The sequence below is a fragment of the Meles meles genome, chromosome 17 (genome assembly GCF_922984935.1).
Source record: "Meles meles chromosome 17, mMelMel3.1 paternal haplotype, whole genome shotgun sequence".
NCBI lineage: Eukaryota > Metazoa > Chordata > Mammalia > Carnivora > Mustelidae > Meles > Meles meles.
The window spans coordinates 60,670,376-60,688,586 of record NC_060082.1 but is presented as its reverse complement, the minus strand read 5'-3'; the positions used below and the strand labels follow the sequence as shown (position 1 = coordinate 60,688,586).

At 40.9% G+C, this 18,211-nt stretch overlaps 1 protein-coding gene across 6 annotated transcripts in view; it reads left to right on the top strand.

The window, feature by feature from the left end:
• SDCCAG8 (SHH signaling and ciliogenesis regulator SDCCAG8) overlaps window positions 1-18,211 on the top strand; it is a 230,453-nt gene that overhangs the window by 74,684 nt on the left and 137,558 nt on the right. For 5 of the 6 annotated variants that reach the window (XM_045982261.1, XM_045982265.1, XM_045982262.1 and 2 more), the window contains exon 12: window positions 1,628-1,744. The exons of the other annotated variant lie outside the window; for it this stretch is intronic. In XM_045982261.1, the coding sequence (XP_045838217.1) occupies window positions 1,628-1,744 (117 nt within the window). The remainder of the gene's footprint in view (window positions 1-1,627; window positions 1,745-18,211) is intronic. 6 annotated transcript variants of the gene reach the window in all.

Here is an 18,211-nt window from a genome sequence, read left to right as displayed (position 1 = left end):
TACCTCAATTTAATTTGCCAGTTTATTTTAGATAAACTTAAGGGTTATGGATTAACTTAGCAGGTGCTAAAGTGAAAGTAGTAAGGCAAGGGAACTTTAAAAATAAAATTAAGGGATAGAATAATTTTAAATAAAACTGAATGCTTAGACATATAATAATCAATAATTTTGTGTTGGTATTGGGTTTGAAACACGATGACTGGGGAATTTTTTTTTTTTTTTTGGTACTATCAATTGGGTTTTTTTCATTTCATTCATGTGTTTAAATCAAATAAATTGGAATAAGAATAAGAAAGCAAGCAAATTGGGGCCCTTCTAATTTTTTTCTGTCATTCTTAATTTTAAACTTTATCTTTAAAATTAATAACTTTTTGTAAATTACTGTTTTTTTTCTGAAATGAGAGGGGTCAGCAATGACACATTCAAAGCATCTGAATTTCAAATAATTTTTTGTAATTTTATTCTTTTTCTAGCATTTTGAGGGACACTGGGGAGAAAAACTTACTTTCCTCTGTCTTGTAACTATAACCTTTAGACACAGATTTGTTTATTTTTCAAAGTATATTTATTTGAACATGGGAGACAAAGGTTTTGTAAGATTCTAATACCTCAGTAATGATAAAAGCTAATTTCTGAAGTTCTAACCAGTTTTGGAGAAATCCCCAAATTGAAAAGTTTCAAGCAACTATAACCTTCGGATGATACATGATTTTTGGAAAGTTGTATCTGTAAATCAAACACTGAATTAGCAGACTTGTGTGTTAATTAATCTCTCTGCAGTTCTCAGTTATCTCAAAGGCTCATAATTTCTTTGTTTAGATTTATCTGCTGGTTGGATTTTCCAAATATATTTACCTGTCTGTGGAGGCCCTGGATTGAAAAAGAAAATTATATAAAGGATGATACATGACACTCTTAAGATGCTATGTGTATTCATTATTTAATGATATGTTAAAATCATTTCACTTAAATGTGTATTTTCCTTTTATGTTGAATGCTACAGTTATAAATGGTTCCTGTCTGTGCCTTTTGTCAGACAGTGTTTATTAACTTAAATACATCTCACAGTGCTTAAGATTGACATTGTCTGCAAAGATTACAGTAACTACTGTGTTCTACTATACACCTTAATACCATATGTACAGTCTCTTAGCAGAGAGAAAAATTCCTTTATAAATTTCCTTAAATAAAAGCCTAACTGACCAAATCTTTAAGGGAAAACTTTACTATATAGAATATCTATTTAAACCATAACAATCTGAATGGATAGTCACATAGCTTAATATTTTAATTAATGATTTTATCTATATAAGATGGAGACGATAATGCATTTTGGATGATAATATGCAATTGAAAATTATTTTACACAAAAAATCTTGGGCACATTACTTAAACTTCCTAGTTATGCATTTCTTTATCATAATTTGAATTTGTTAAATTCAGTAATACCTGATACTCCCTTCACATCTTAACAGAATACATTGAATATTCTAACGGAAAAGGCCGTTCTTAGGAAAGTTGTACTGTACTTTATGCATATGACCTCTAGGGGGCACCAAAAGATCTGATTGCAGGCATGGCCTGGTGGATTCCCGCAGCTATTGATCTAGTTTTTACAATCTAACAGGTGTGTGGGGAAATGCGCTATCAGTTGAATAAAACCAAAATGGAGAAGGATGAGGCAGAGAAGGAACACAGAGAGTACAGAACAAAAACTAAAAGGGATCTTGAAATTAAAGATGAGGTAAGAGATGACAAAGACATAAAAACAAAGATGATTAAAGACATAATTAAAGATGTAAGTTATTTATTTCTATTATATTGCTTCTAACTAATGGAACAATCCCGTTTATGCTATTAAAAGAATTTCATTTATACTTGCCTAAAATTATCACCTTTCACATGAAATGGTGAGAATACAACTGCCTGCATATGAAATCCCAATCTGACAGGTCATAAATATACATTTGGATATGTGTATCTATTACTTACAAAAGTAAAAAAAAAAAATGTTCTAATGCACAGTTTGAACCTAAAATATACGTACATAAAGTTCTTGAAAGATGCCAACTTGAATCCAATTTTAAGTGAAAAAGTTTAAAATTTGTAAGATGAGATGAGTTGATATGTAAATATGTCAATCAAATTGATTGTTGGCAGAGCGAAACCAGTTTTAACTAAGATAACCATGAATACGTTTGCTCAAGAAGCCCTAAATACAGGGAAATTAGAAATGTTAGGGGGAAATGCTGCTTACTTCCATTTCAGTTGAACAGATGTTTTATGTTATATCTTTGTTGAGATCCCGTAGCTACTCCAATTCTGATTGATGACATGGATAAAGTTTTGGGAGAGGCAGTTCTAAGAGACTCACTTTGGGTTTTCTACGTTTGTGTTACAGTACAGAACATTGAAGGTTTTCATGCTTCTTGTTCAGTGGACGCACATTGATATCTATTCAGTAAAATGAGTTCTCGGTGTCAGTATTTTTTTTTTTTTAAACCACAATTTAGAAGTAGGTAAACTTTAAAGTAATTTTTTTTCAAATGTATTTCTAGTTCATAGCTTTTACCATGCTTTCCAGCATCTTTTCCCTTTCAACCCAGTGAACTCTCTATACAGATGATGTAAAGACGATTGGGGAAAGTATTAAAAATGAAAGTGATAATGAAATTTAGTACTTGAAAAAGTTTTTCAAGTCATGGCTGAAATCCCTGGCACTAAATTAACATCTGAGCAACCAGAATCAGATTCTGCTTTTGTACCACTATATTCAGAGTGTTACGAGTTTTAATTTTGAGAATTTTCCTTATTAATGTATACAGATAATGAAACTGTTGTGTTGCATCCAGTTGGGGGCGGGCCTGATAGTGGGACTGAAAATGCAGCAGCGGAAGGTCTAGCACTACCAAACCAAACAGAACGTTCCTTTCCTGACATATTATGACTTTTCTTTTTCTTTAAAGGTTATCTTGGTATGCTCACCAGGCATTCTTATATGCTTTTGAATTATTCTATAATGTCTGCCCAACATAACAACTTGAACTAATTGGAAAAAAAATAAGAGTATCTGAGTTATTTAAAATTACAGGATAATGTTCTAGGGAGACAAAACAAGGTCAGAATAATAAGATTATCGTATCAATTGTAAATGAATAACGTGTAGAAGTATTTATAATATCTGTCTTTCAGAGCTCTAACTCGTTGCAATTAACCAACAATGACGCGGAGGCCAGGATTTTTAAAGAAGGCTTTTTCATTTGTAAACATTTCCTGCTTCCTAGTCAAACATTAGCAGTTTCATAATGATTTCCAGTGTTGCTTTTAGATAAAGATGTGCCTTGTTAGGAGGTCACAGGGGGTAGGAATAAAACCTTGGAATGGTTACAAGGGGTTTGTGATGGGATGTACTTGTTATCATTTTCTCTGGGACAGAATGTGGGGAAATCTTAGAGGTGCTCTTTGTAACTATTTTGTACTGAACAGGCAGCTTCAGAAAAGAAAGTGGTGGTGTCTCGTTCCGTGCATGATCTGGAGGAGCAAAGCAGCAATTGTTCTTTGGTCTTTCAGCCATGACCTGACCTTCTGTCTCTAAGACCAAAGAGCTGCTTTGCTTGGCCACCATCTGCACTCAAGAGAGAAATTTACATTCAGCTTCTCAAAGCTGTGCATGTTACGCATTTGTTGGAAATACTTATCATAACAGACACAGCATATTTAACTTTTAAAGTGTTGCACATCGTGCAGTTCAGCCCAACAAGAAGGCCATCTCCTGGTGTACAGACAAAGCGTTCCTTGTAATATAGTCATTTTGTTCATATTTTTGTTAATCTGGCTTCTCCATACGTCTCTAAAGTAGGTGGGAAACTGTGAGATTGGAATGTGGTAAGAACAAGAGCTTTTTTGATGTATACAGAACAGGGCAAATGGTTGACCACCAAAATCATTTTCTTTGTGACCCGAGCCTTGACTCTGGCATAATTAGAAGGAAGGGTTAGGGGAGGAACAATAGCGATCTCTTCCTCCCACTTTCTCCTTTTCTTCTTTATATTGTGTCAGGAGCCCATGGGCAGATGATCCTTCCCATCAACTCCTTTGTATCTCTTCAGCGGAGAGCGCTCCTGCCAGTCTGAGAGAACGCTTCTCGCACAAAAAAAAAACACAAAAAACAAAACAGAAGACATTTGGTATGGAGGAGAATGAAAAATCTGTGCCCTAGTTTTTATTTGAAATTTTTCTGTAGGCACAGGTACACACACATACACACACACGGAGTTCATTATGGGAGTTGAAAAACATGTAAAAAAATGTCATGATGAGTTCCCACACATCCATCACCTAGGTTAATCATTTTGCTCGTCCCTGTTCTAGCTCACATGTTGTCTCTCCTCTTCCTCTTCTCTGTCACTGTCTGTTTCTTCATCTTCTCTTCCACAGCCTGTTCATCTGTCTCCTTCTTCTGTTGCTCCTTTTGCTGAAGCGTCTGAGGCAGATCTCAGACATGATGTTATTTCCCCCGTGAACCCCTCAGCCTGTGCCTCTGAAGGATTTTTTTTTCGTAATCGCTGTGTCGTCCTCACCCCTGACAATACTAACAATAATTCTGTAAAATCTCGTCATGCCCGGCCCGTACTCACGCTCGCTCTGACCATCTCCGTGGTGCCCCTTTCACAGCTGGTTTATCCACACCCGACACGCGGGTGTGTTTTGTATGTCAGAATGTTTTGGGTTTATCTTCTTTAATAGGGAGTAAGGGGCTATCCCAGCAAAATTTCAACTTTATTATCTGCTGGTGTCCTATTAAATTTCATACATATTTCATACATGTCGGCTGTGCTTTATACAAGGTGACTCGTCCGTCGTGGTTCTGAAGAAATAAGAATTCCTCCTACAGCAGCTGCGTGAGGGAAGTGACCCCATGCGGCAACCCCAGTCAGCAGATCCCTTTAGAGTCGAAAACCCACAATTCGTAATTAACTTCTGAGCCTTACGTTTAAGGTTGGGGAATGCTGCGGGAAGCCCTCTTACGTAGTGCTGCCTAAGTGGAAGTTTCCTTGCCACCTTCCCTTCTAGTACAAGAATCTCAGAAAGTGATCTTCAGAGCACAGAGGGTTGCGCAGGGGATCGTGTAAAAGGAAAATGCAGGGGCTTGTGTCCAAACTGCAGGAAGAAAGTGCTGCTAGAGGTATTACAATATAAAAGCATTTTCCCTTCTTCTAGAGTGTCTCTCTCTCTCTCTCCCTCTTCCTCCCTCCCCTTCTCTCCCTCTTGCCCAGTATTTGCTGTTTGACTTCGGACCACGTCCCACACGGGCATGCTCGTGGGGGACTGCAGGCCTGGTGGGACCCGGATCAGGAAGGGCAGAGACTCCGTGCTGGATCTCCCGAGCGCGCAGCAGTGATGGCAATTGGAGGCAGGGATAGTCATCACCGTGTCCTGGGCTGTCTGTCAGGGGTGACACACTCAACCTTATCTTCCCCAGGCTCACATCCGGGCTCCTGCCAGAGGCAGAGGGCAACAGCAGAACACAACCCGTCCCTCCCCGCCCTCACACTGCCATGACCTGGTTCTACCCGAGGCAGAGGGCGGCGAGATCCCCAAGCCTGGGCCAGAAGAGGCAGCTGCAGGGGACAGTGTCTGAGTCCCACCTCGGGGCTGCTGGGAGGCAGTGAAGACATAAGACCACAGCTATGATGGGGGGTCCCACTGTCCCATCAGACATCTCTGACAAAGCGCCAATGCCAATAGATAATCAATCATTACAGATTTCAAGATGTCGACCACAGAGCATTAAACAGCAGAGCCCAGCACCCTCCTAAACACGGAGCTCTGGATGGCTGCCCCGGCCACACGCCCGTGATGCTGCAAAGGCCATGGGGGCGGGCAGGCTGCTGCAGGTAGATACGCGCCCACTTACACGCATGGATGTGCACGAGTGTTCTACACGCCCGTATGCCCCACACCCGTAAGAGGGGGCTGCCCAACTGCACCTCCGGGGCCGGTCTGACCCACTGCCTGCTTTTACGAATAAAGCTGTGTTAGAACCCAGCCCCTTCCGTTCATGCGCGTGCTGTCGACGGCTGCTTTCCTCCGCACAGTCGAGCTGGGGCAGTAGCCCCGTCCCCGTAGCCCGCAGCGACTACAGTATTTACTACCTGAGCTTTCGTAGAAGTTTGCCGTCCCTGTCCCGGGTACAGAAATAGAACTGGATGGCTTGAGGTTCTCGTGCCTTACTGGAAGGTGGGGTTCTTTGAGTTTGGAGACTCATCAGTCTCAGGTGGTAACTTAATGGTTTCGGGGTATTTTGCAGTGTGGTGCATGGCCTCACCCTGGTCGCTTAGCCGAAGCATTGCCACGTGAGTGTGCGGCAGGTTAGAATGTCATTACCGTAGTAGTGGCCTGTGGCTTAATAATGGCTTAGATGAAACGGGCTCCTGGGTGGCTCAGTTGACTAAGTGTCTGCCTTCAGCCCAGGTCATGATCTCAGGGTCCTGGGATCGAGCCCCTTGTCTGACTCCATGCTCAGCAGGGAACCTGCTCTCCACGCCCCTGCCTTGCCACTCATGCTCCCTCACCCTCTCTGTCTCACTCTCAAATAAGTAAATAAATCTTTAAAAATAAATAATGGTTTAGATGAGAGTATAAATATAAATATAAAATGTATGTTGTGGTACAGTTTCTTTTAAGGTGGTAAAAAATTTTTCAAGAGGCAGGAAGACTTTTTTTTTTTTTTTGAACCCAGCATTGCATGAGTTATCACTTTGGAGTTGTGGCTACAATTGAGCAGGAAGCACTGAGGTTTGGACTTCCTTGAGCAAACCAAGTAAGTAGATCTGAAGGTTTTGGCTAGAACAATCAGGGCGAGAAAGAATCGGAGCTCCCGTCTGCAGCAGTAGGATTCGGCACTTCGGTACTGAAGTCCCACACGGCCTCTAGCAACACGGGAATTATTTCTGAAGTTCACTGGAATGAATGAGATTGTTGGAAGAAGCGCATCTATTTTGTGAAAGGATGAGAAGGAGCCTTGCAAGTCCTAAAGGGAGGGCCTACTTAAGGCCAGAGAAACAAAAGCAATAAAGAAAACGTGAAGAATTGTACGTTTTTACTTAGAGAAGTCTAACACATCACTGTGCCTGCCTTCAAGCACTTGACAGACTCTTTGAAGGAGAAAGTTACACGCCTGCTCTGGATCTTCCGTGTGGACGGAAGGAATAGGAACAAAGTAATTTAATCACAGCCGCTAGAAATCACAGTAGCCTGGAAGAAGAACTTTCTGACAGGGAGACGGAAGGAGATCGCAGCAATAGGCCATGGAACTCTCTTCCCTGAAATCACTAGTTTCACACAAAAATGGCAGGATGCCAAAGGCCCACCGTCTCCCACTGGACTGTGGAAGCACCTTCAGAATATCTCAGGCTCCCTGTTCAAGCGGCCAGTAGTGGCATTCGTCTTTTCTCCTGGTAGTTTCGCACCTACACATTAAAGCAGAATCCTCCTCGGCTCTGTTCTCTGCTCTGTGTCTGTAATGCCTTGTGCTCTCGTCAGGAGGCTTGGGGAGAGTGTACTGAGAGAGCGGACGGCTTCTGGAGAGCCAGACTCGAGAGACTTCCCAACTACCACCTGCAGTCGCACTTCTGCCTCTCCAAACTGACTGGGAGAGGGGCCACTTGGGCCTGCCGTTAGCACATGTAATCACTCGGTCCTGGTGATGACAGAGTTGCTCGCCACTGTTCTTCACACCCTCTTCCGCGGCTGGAAGCTTAGCACATCCCGCTCCCTGCTCCCCGCCCAGGCAGCGCCCTCGCACGCACGCGCCGGCCCGGCCTCCCCAGACCGATGGAGGAGGCGCCGTGGGGGTGCTAGCTGGAAGACCCGGGTCCTGCCCTGAGGGAGTTTATATTCTAGCGCAGGAGACAGGGTACACATTTGAACATGCCTACAAAAGACTTGCAAAGCAGCATATCGACAAGTGCAAATTAATGTAGTGTGAAGTTCATGCTGGCTCTGGCCCATGAGAGTCAGAATCTGCCTCCATGTGTGATGCAATAAAGCTTTTTTTTTTTATAGCATCTTCCCTAAGTACGCCCTAAAGCATTGTTCAGATAAATTTGTGTTCTTATCACAGCCTAACCAAGAATTCTGAGCAAATTCTTCAGACTGGCCTGCGTCTAATAAATCAGGCTCTTTTGTCCTGGCGCTGCACGATGCTTGAATGGGACAAATGGGATTATGTAAATAAAAATATCTTCGTTTAATAAAAGATTATCGAACCTCTCATTTTTCTCCAACGCCAGGCAAAGTTAATGTCTTCATTCTAAACCACAATTATGTCAGTAAAGTCACAAAATGAGCAGTGAAAAAGTAATTCCTTTTTTTCCTTTTTCTTTTTCTTTTTTTTTTTTTTAAAGAAGCAGTTCCAAATTGCCCCAGTGAATAATACCAAGTTGGAGATCGTTGGGACATTTAGCATTTGGTAATTTAGTTAATGATTTGGGCAGAGGTTTTAGGTAGCAGTATGTATCATCATTCATGAAAACACAGTAGAAATTCAAACACTCAAAAAAGAATCATTCAGTTCTCCAGGAAACATGGTAATGCTGTTCGCCATAATGATGTATTTTTAAAAAATCAAATGTGTAAGCAGAAACAATATATCTGAAGATAGCAATTTAGGGCGATTTAGAGAGAAGGGCACAAACAGGACATAAAGCAAGCCCATTTAGGAAGCATATGCCTTATGGGGTAAACATTTAGAAAGAAATGTTTGCTTTTGGAGAAGACTAGGAAGCTGTAAACTGAACTCAAGGAGTTTTTGCTATATTTTCAGTTTCACTGAGAGATCCATATTTTGGTCCTTAAAAATTTTTGTGTGTGTGCTTCCTTTGACATTGAACGTTGGACTCACAGACGTACCTGCCATTCTCACAGAGCACCTTCTTGGGAACCGACTCTGGGACTGTGATAGCAACCAGGTGGCCCATGGCTCCCCACGTGTCCACGCGGGGCAGCAAACTAGAAGTCAGTAGACAGAGGACAACTCCATGTGCTTTTCTTTTTATTTAAACAATCCAGAAATATTAGTATTGATATCCAGCATAAATATTATGAATTTATACAAATGTATACACTTTAAAATAATATTTATTATGTGAACATAAGTATATGCACAGAAGCCAATAATTCCATCACCCAATAGAATGAATTGTTTTCATTTTTCTGTTTTCCCTTCTACATTTTGTCCATATGCATATATGATATTTACAAGTAGTAAACATAGCCTAGGTATAATTCTGGTTTTTGCTTGTTTCACATAACTCTATCCAGCATTTTCATGTCATGCTGCCTATTCCTCATAGTGATCACTTTAATAGGGCCATTTGCATGTAATTTTTTAAAGATTTTATTTATTTATTCGACAGACAGAGATCACAAGAGGCAGAGAGGCAGGCAGAGAGAGAGGGAGAAGCAGGCTCCCTGCTGAGCAGAGAGCCCAATGCGGAACTTGATGCCACGACCCTGAGATCATGACCTGAGCCGAATGCAGAGGCTTAACCCAATGAGCCACCCAGGCGCCCCACTTGTTGCTTTAATTCAACAGTCATGTATCCCATGTACCATGTTGGCCTAGAATGGGCTTCTGTTTTCTGTTCTTAAAGAAGGGAAGGTATAAGACAGGTATGCAAACAAATACATGTCCCAGAGATCCCAGTAACTGTAATTAGCAAACTCTACAAGGGTATGAGGATTTAGAAGAGGGGGAGCTGGCATCTTTAGAGGGTGGGTAGGATGTTACCCAGCAGGGATGAGAGGGAGACATTCTGGTTGGGAGGTCCAATGTGGCAACTTGACCAAAGGACAGGGCAGGGCTGGGCTTGGGATGTGGGAAAGGAAGATGCATTCAAGGAACACATGTGTCTCTTGATCCCATAGCACGCTAGTGTAACTGACCTCAATATCTCCAGTGCCACGGCTCCATTGTAAAAGATTGCCCATAGAAAACGGGCTGCTTTCTAGAAGTTTCAGAATCCCAGGGTAATTGCCTGTTACATGACATACCGCACACCCTGCAGTCAGGCACCAAAATCATACTGTATCCGCGGAATGTTTGCATAAGTTTTTCATTTCCTCTGTAGTATTTTCTACATGAGGGAATAATTTTAGGATGTTCAAATTTCAAATAGTAACAATAAAATGTCATTTTGTAAATAATGTTAGAATCGAGTAGGATTAGTTTTTAGGAATAAAGAATTCACAGTTACCTTAATGATTTGTAGCAGATTTCTGCATGACTAATGGTGGAGGGTAAAATTCTGGGTCTTACTTGACCTATAGACTGTGAGTCCAAAGATTCAACTTCTTGATTTGGCTTTTTGGCTATCTTCCTGAGCAAACGTCTCAGAGTCTTACCTTCTTTCCCAGGAAGTGAAAACCTTGGAGAAGTGATAGCTACGGTTTTTCTTTAGCTCAAAATTCCTGTGTTTCCAGAAACATAGGAAATATTTCTCTGCCCCTCTTAATGATGAATTAAGTATTAATAAAATCGATATACATTGCATGGAGTCTCAAGTGTCATTTCAGATTTTCCAGTTGTTCACCTGATTTGATAAGGATGAAATTTTATTGTCATCAATTTTAGATCATATTCTTTTCATCATGATTAATAATGGAACAATAAAATGACTAGACTTTTAAACGGCTGAATTTAATTACAAGATAGACTTTAATTTGCGATAAGGATTAAAGCCCGACTCTGAATTAAGAATGAAATTCTACTGGAAGCATTTCAGGCCACAGCAAAGTGTTTTAAAGAAGTATTTTAGAGGAATAGCCAGCCTTCCCCAAACCCGCGGAATCACATATCCACAGCCAGAGTTTCCCTGTGAACGCACGATCCACAGGATGACAAGGGTGTTCTCCTGTTAGAGACCCGTGATTCTAATAGTTAGTCCTTCCCCTTAACACTTGCACTTGGTGCTCTTGTGAGTGCAGTGATGGAAGGAACTCCTGTGGTTAGAATAAGATCATGTTCAGTTTCTGTGTTTTGATTTTTTTTAGTCATCAAAATGAAAACATTTTTTTTTTTTTAATTCTCTTAGAGGTTTTACATATCCCTGGAATATTTCCCTGGCCCTCACTGGAGTCTGGTGTGAAAGACTGCCCTAGACAGAGATTCTAGATATAGCTGACTGTTAATGAATTGCAAGGTGTCTAGGTTTTTTTCCTATTGTTCTCATTAATGGGTGGTCAGAGTAATTCAACCCTTTTTGGTGTTGGCATCTGTTCTTAAGTGGAGCAGCTGCAGTAACATTTCATTTTTAGGGAAAAGACAAGTAAGCCGCAGTGTCTTTACTTCTAGCCTGCCTTCTGCTCTCCCAATGAGGAATGGAAAATTGTTCTTTGTGTCAAATCTCTCTACTTACAACTGAAGTTCTGATGTTCATTCTGTCTCTGTCTCTCTCTCTCCATGGCAATAACTCATGCAAACGACAGCATTAGCCTGGCTTTGGAAATCCTAAGTCAAGCTGTGGTTGAAAGTTCCCATTGAAGTGCAAGGGAGTGCTCCTGTCTCCTTAGAATGGCAGCTGAGGAAAACGGGGAGGTAAAAACTTCTATGAACTAGAAAGAGTTGTTCCACTTGAAAGATTGTCTCACCATTGCAAGTACTGCCTTTTCATTTGGACCCCTCTTTTGCTTGCTCAGAATTTCATGCACAGACATCTGAATCACTCAGGGGCATCTGGGCGGCTTAGTCTGTTGAGCATCTGACATTAGGTTTCGGCTCAGGTCATGATCTCATGGGTCGTGGGATTGAGCCCCATGTTGGGCTCTGTGCTCAGTGGGGAGTCTGCTTGGGATTCTCTCTCTCCCTCTCCCCCTCCTTTCCACTTGTGCTCTCCCTCTCTAAAATAAATTTTTAAACATTTTTTTAAAAGAAAGCAATCTAAATTCACTCATACCAGGAGATAACGGTCAGATCCTAATTTGAGTTAGAAACTTTAGGATGTTGTGTTCAAGTTGTGTCTACACTTAAGGTTATTTTAGAATCATAGGGGCTGGGTCATCATTTCTTTCTTAACTCACTGAAGGTCCACTGTGTATACATGATTGAAGCCATAGAGGTTTTTAATAACAAGAACCAGATACGGTTTCATCTGAGGGGGGAGTTAAGATGATGGATCAGATGCCTACATATGCCTATATTTTAAAATCTACATGTGGATATTTATCTTTGTGTGTATCTTACTAATACCTCATACAAGAGGTATGACTAGCTGATGACTTTTCTTGAGTGGAACCTGAGGTTTTAAGACTCTAAATGCTGAATTTGGGAGACCTTAGACTTACTTCATCATCCAGAACAGAAGGGAGGACCCTAGAGTTGTCTCAGCCAAAAACAAGAAGAGAAAAGAAGAGTGGAGGATAAGAGGAGAAAAAAGTGGAGGAGAAAAAGAGGAAGGTTTTAGAAACCATTCTAAAGACATTTACACAGAGAACAGCTGGGCTTTTGCCTCTGCATATTCTGCTTTAGACTAACTCAGAGAAGGCAAATATGACCACAGATCCATCACTATGTTCCATCAGTATTTTCAGGAGGGATCCATGATAATAAGATTTTTTTTGAAAACTGTAATTGCTGTTATAACCTCCTTCTCCCCGCATCCCTGCCCCAAACCATTACTGGTCGTTGAGAGTAATTTGATAGAGCTTGGCATTTTTCAGAAGATGCTTTCTAATCACAGAGCAATACAATTCATGGACATGATTGTTTTCTTTAGTCTCTCTCCTCTCATTGGCCGCGTATGCAAAATCAGAGGGAGGGCCTTGGGTCATAAGGAGCATTGGTTTGGTGGGCACCGAGAGCCAGAAAGTTTGTAATGACTCAGTCTGTCCCCTTTATGTTGTCGATGATTAGACAGCAGGTGAGGAGAGAATGATTACCTCATTTTTAGGCACTCCTTTCCTTAATTAATAGTTATTGGTAAACTATTACATGTCACTCACAAATAGGTACTGAGTTTGCAATGAGATATGCTTAAAATGAAACTTGTGCATTGCTCAAACAACTCTTACAGTCTGGCAAGGAGGTAAAAATATGATGAGAGGGCTCAGTGTAAGTGGCTTACTGTGGTGGGACAGAGTTCAAAAAAGATCCTACTCAACTGCCAATTTTCCACGAGGATAAGAAAATTCAATAGGGGAAAGAATCGTTTTTCAACAAGTGGTGCTGGGCAAGCTGGATATCCACACGCGAAAGAATGAACGTGGCCTGCTAAGAGCTAAATTTTTAAAACTCTTGGGAGACAACAGAGGCATAAATCCCTTTGAGCTTGGTCTAGACAGTGGTTTCTTAGATCTGACACCAAAAGTGCAAGCAATAGAAGAATGAAAAATAGATAAATTGGGTGTCATCCAAATAGGAAACTTTTGTGCTTCAAAGGACACCGTCAAGAAAGTGGAAAGATCGCCCCCACGATGAGAGATCATGTTTACAAATAATGCAGCTGCTAAGAGATTTGTAACTGGGACTTATAAAACACGCTTAAATTTTAATTAAAAAAAAAAGACAACCCAATTTAAAAACAGGCAAAGAATCTTTGAAGATTTTATTTTTTTGAGAGAGAAAGCGTGCATAGGTGGGAGGGAGGGGCAAAGGGAGAGGGAGGACCAGACTCCCCACTGAGCAGAGAACCCAATGCGGGGCTCTATCCCAACACCCCAAGATCATGACCTGAGCTGAAGACAGACTCTTAACCAGCTGACCTACCCAGGCACCCCAAGCAAAGGATCTTAATAAATGTTTCTTCGAAGAAGATAGGCAGATGGTAGAAAAAGCATGTGAAAAGTTGCTTATCATCATTAGCTATCAGAGAAGTGCAAATCCAAGTCAAAATGAGATACTACTTCATCCCTACTAAAATGGCTAAAATCAAGAGGACAGATAATAACAAGTGTTCGCAAGGATGTGGAGAAATTGGAGCCTCATGAATTGCTAGTAGGATTATAAAGTCATGTAGCTGCTTTGGAAAAAAGTCTGGCAGTTTCTCCAAAGATTGAATATAGAGTTACACTATAACCCAGTAATTCCACTGCTATGTATGTACAAAACTGTGTTCAGGAATGTTCAAAGCAGCATTCATCATAATAGCCCCAAAGTGTCAACAATGTAAATGGACATCAACTAATAAATAGATGAATAAAATGTGATTATATCTCTTTCTCTATCTGTATGTTGACAATTAAAACAAAAGATGTCCCGGTACATTCCATAAAATGGTTGAACCATGAAGAGAGTATGCTGAGTGAAAGAAGCCTGTCACAAAAAACAACATATTGTATGATTCCATTTGTGGGAAGTGTCCAAAATAGGCAAATCTATAGAGACAGAAAGATTAGTGGTTGCTTCCGGCTGAGGAAGTTGGGGGCCTTTTGGGGGGGAAGGTACCGCTAATGGGCATGGGGTTTCTTTGTGGGTAATAAAGTATTCTAAAATTGACCTCTGTCATGGTTGCACAACTCTGAATAAACTAAAACACATTCAGCTGTACACTTTAATGAGAGAATTGTATGTGAATTATGTCAGTAAAGCTGTTGCTTAAAAAAATCCTACCATAAAAGTCATATTTCAGCCTAGTCTAGCGCGGAGCAGAGAGATAGGAAGGGAAGGCCATTCAGGCACAAGGGACAGAATTTGCAGAGACCCTCTTCCATATATACCTGCAGGACAAAAGGAAACTCAAGACATGAGGATGGAAGACTGAGCCCCAGAAAACTGAGATCACTTGCCGGATATAGCAGTAAGCCACTTGAAGTCAATCTCTGTCTTATGCACCCTTGTGTCCCCAGCACCTGGCACAGAGAAGGCTTACCACGAGTGTTATCTGTCATTTGAATGAAGTAAATGAATGCATGGGTGAGGCGAAGGATGGACTTTCAATAATAAGTAATAATATGTCAACTAGAGGACACATCCTCTAACTCCTAGTTCATCTCTGTTGTGCAGGCAAAAGTTTCCATCAGAATCGAGGAGAAAGTACTTCTTTTGGGGAGCCTGGGTGGCTCAGTCAGTTAAGTGTCCGACTCTTGATTTCAGCTCAGATCACGATCTCAGGGTGATGAGATCAAGCACCGTGTCAGGCTCTGCACTGGGCATGGAGTCTGCTTAAGTTTCTCTCTCTCCCTCTGCTCCTTCCTCCGCATACACTATCTCTCTGTCACTCTAAAAAAAAAAAAAAAAAGAAAGAAAAAGAAAAGAAAAAAACTTCTTTTACAATAATGTTTCTTTTTTTAGCAGTTAATTAGTCTAAAATGTTCGATCAGACTTTTTGAATTTTACCACTCTAATAAAGTGTAAAATGGTATCTCATTGTGGTCTTAATTTGCATTTCCCTAATGATTAATGATATTAAACTTCTTTTTGGGTGCTTGCTTGCCATCCGTATGCTTTCATCAGTTATATCCACTCCCACTCTGTCATTCAAGATACTATCATTGTCACTGGTGTTATTGAAAGGATGTCATAACTGATTTCCCTTCTCCCTCTGTCTCCCCATCTTAGTCCCTTTGCAGACAGAGGGACCCTGTTAAAACCTGTGTCAAATCTTTTTACTCTTCTGATTACAACTGTCTTGTGGTTCTTTCCCCCCGCATCACTCTGCTCTAGCCACTCCAGCTTCCTTGATGTTCTACAGACACGTCAGGTACACTCCCATAGCAGGGCCTTGGTTCTTGCTTTTCCCATGAGAGCCATGTGCATCACCAGCCTTTAAGCCACTGCTCTGATATCTCTGGGGCTTCAGCGTCTCGTAGGCAGTTAGGGTCCCAGTAACTGGAGGGTAGGTGGGTAAAGAGGTTGGACCTGAAGTCAGATTCTAACTTCACTATCTACTCCGTGGTGAACTTGGGCGAATTACTTCAGATGTCTAAGCCTCAGTTTTCTTATCTGTAAAATGAGAATAGATAAAATTACCACTTTTTAAAAAAATTTTTAAAGGGGCGCCTGGGTGGCTCAGTGGGTTAAGCATCTGCCTTCAGCTCAGGTCAAGATCCCAGGGTCCTGGGATCGAGCCCTGCATGGGGCTCCCTGCTCAGCAGAAAGCCTGCCTCTCCCTCTTTCTCTGCCTGCCTCTCTGCCTACTTGTGTTCTCTGTCAAGTAAAAAAATAAAATAAAATAAATTAAGATTTATTTATTTATTTTAGAGATAGAGCACACATGAGCAGGAGGGGGGGCAGAGAGAGGGGGAGCGAGAGAATCTCAAGCAGATTCCCTGCTGAATGCAGAGCCGGATGCAGGGCTTGATCCCATGACCCCAAGATCATAACCTGAGTTGACATGAAGAGTTGGTTCCTCACCGACTGTGCCACCCAGGGGCCCATAAAATGATCACTTTACAGGATTTTGTAAAATGTGAGATGATCTGTGTTAACCCTCTGGTTCAGCACGTGACATATAATGTTAATAACTTATTTTAATTAATGTCTCGATGATTGCTGTTCCCATTCCCCACCCTTATCTCTTTCTCCTAACTGTGTTCTGTCTTATCTAGTTGCTTTCCAGAGTCATGAGAACTGACCCTGGTATTTTGAGTATGACCTGGCCAGTCATCTGAGTGTACAGTCATTGAGCCTCAGAGCTAGATTAGTTTGCATTCTCATTCCGCGTTACGTGTTTATCCAACGTGTCTCGCTGTGAACTCTTACTGAGCCTCGGTTCAGTTAAGACCCCAAATGGTATAGGTCTGCTGCCCCACAATGGGCCGTAAATAGAGGTATTTGCATTTGTCTCTCTGAAAGTTGGTTATTTTGTTTGGACCTATTGTGTCAGCAGATCCGAACCTCTTTGGATTCTGTTTTGACATCTCATCATCATTGATTAGTCCTCTTGGGTCTGTATCACAGGCAGGTTTGAAGAGCGCATCTTTGGGCTTAGTAAAGTCAGTGGTTTGAACAGTTTAGCACACGTAGCAGAACAGAACCGGGTAGACCGTGGCTGGAGACCCCCCATAGCTAGATATTTTCATTCCATCCTCCGTGTGTTTGCTTAAACTCGTGGTTTCTTTTCTTATTCTATTCCTTCTTCAAAATACTCTTAGCAAGTCAAAGCACATTTGACTCTAGTACCTACTATGTGCAAGTAGTGCACGCGGGCACCACTGAGCCGTATGACAGGTTCGCTTGATGGCAAACCTGAAGAAATTAGGCATAGATTGTTAAGAAACCAGAGCACCTTGTGAATGGGGATCAGATTCAAACCTGTGCTGGGAAACTCCCAGTGGAAGGGGGATGGGCCTGCCTGAAATTCCCATTGCTTCATCTAAACAATCTGGATAGACTAAATCGGAAATTTGAGGAATTTGACTCTGTAAAACCATTTTTTCAGATTTCTTCTGTTAAGTCTATTGACCTACTGTCCTTTTAAAAGCATGTTTGTATACATATGTCAAATCCTTATGCTATACAGTGACCCTGAAACAACATGGGTTTGAACTCCTAGGGGCCACTTATAAATGGATTTTTTCCGATAAATATGGAACAGCCCTATAAATGTATTTTATCTTCCTTATGCTTTTCTTAATAACATTTTTTCCTCTAGCTTACTTTATTGTAAGAACAGTATATAATACATAGAACCTACAAAATATGTGTTAATCAACTACTTATATTGTTGGTAAGACTTCTGGTCGGCAGTAGGCTTTTAATAGTGAAGTTTTGGGGGAATCAAAAGTTATATGTGGATTTTCAACTTTGTCAGGGGCCAGCACCCCTAACTCCCATGTTGTTCAAGGTCAACAGTAATAACATGTCATATTTCAATTTTATCTCAGTGAAAAATGAACCATCCCAATCATTACCCTGTATTAATCTCTTCTATGACGACTTCATTTTTCAATAAAAATGAATGAAGGCAAAAATTATGTTACTTTTCTAATTGTCACAGCATCTAAATTCAGTGCTTTGTATGCAGTTGTCTTCTAAGCCATGAAAAGCTGTGTATATACATAGAGCTGTGGTGATTGACTAGATGGTCAACAAAGTGAACGGACGAATTTACTCTTTGTATGTGGATGCTGTTAATGAAAAGAATCATACTCAAAATATTTATTAACTAACGCATCTACTTTGCACTGGAAGCTTCTTGCCAAATTAATTAGAAAATATAGGTTATTTTTGAGTTAAAGTGAAGTACAATCAATTCTTAAGTTCCCCAAATAG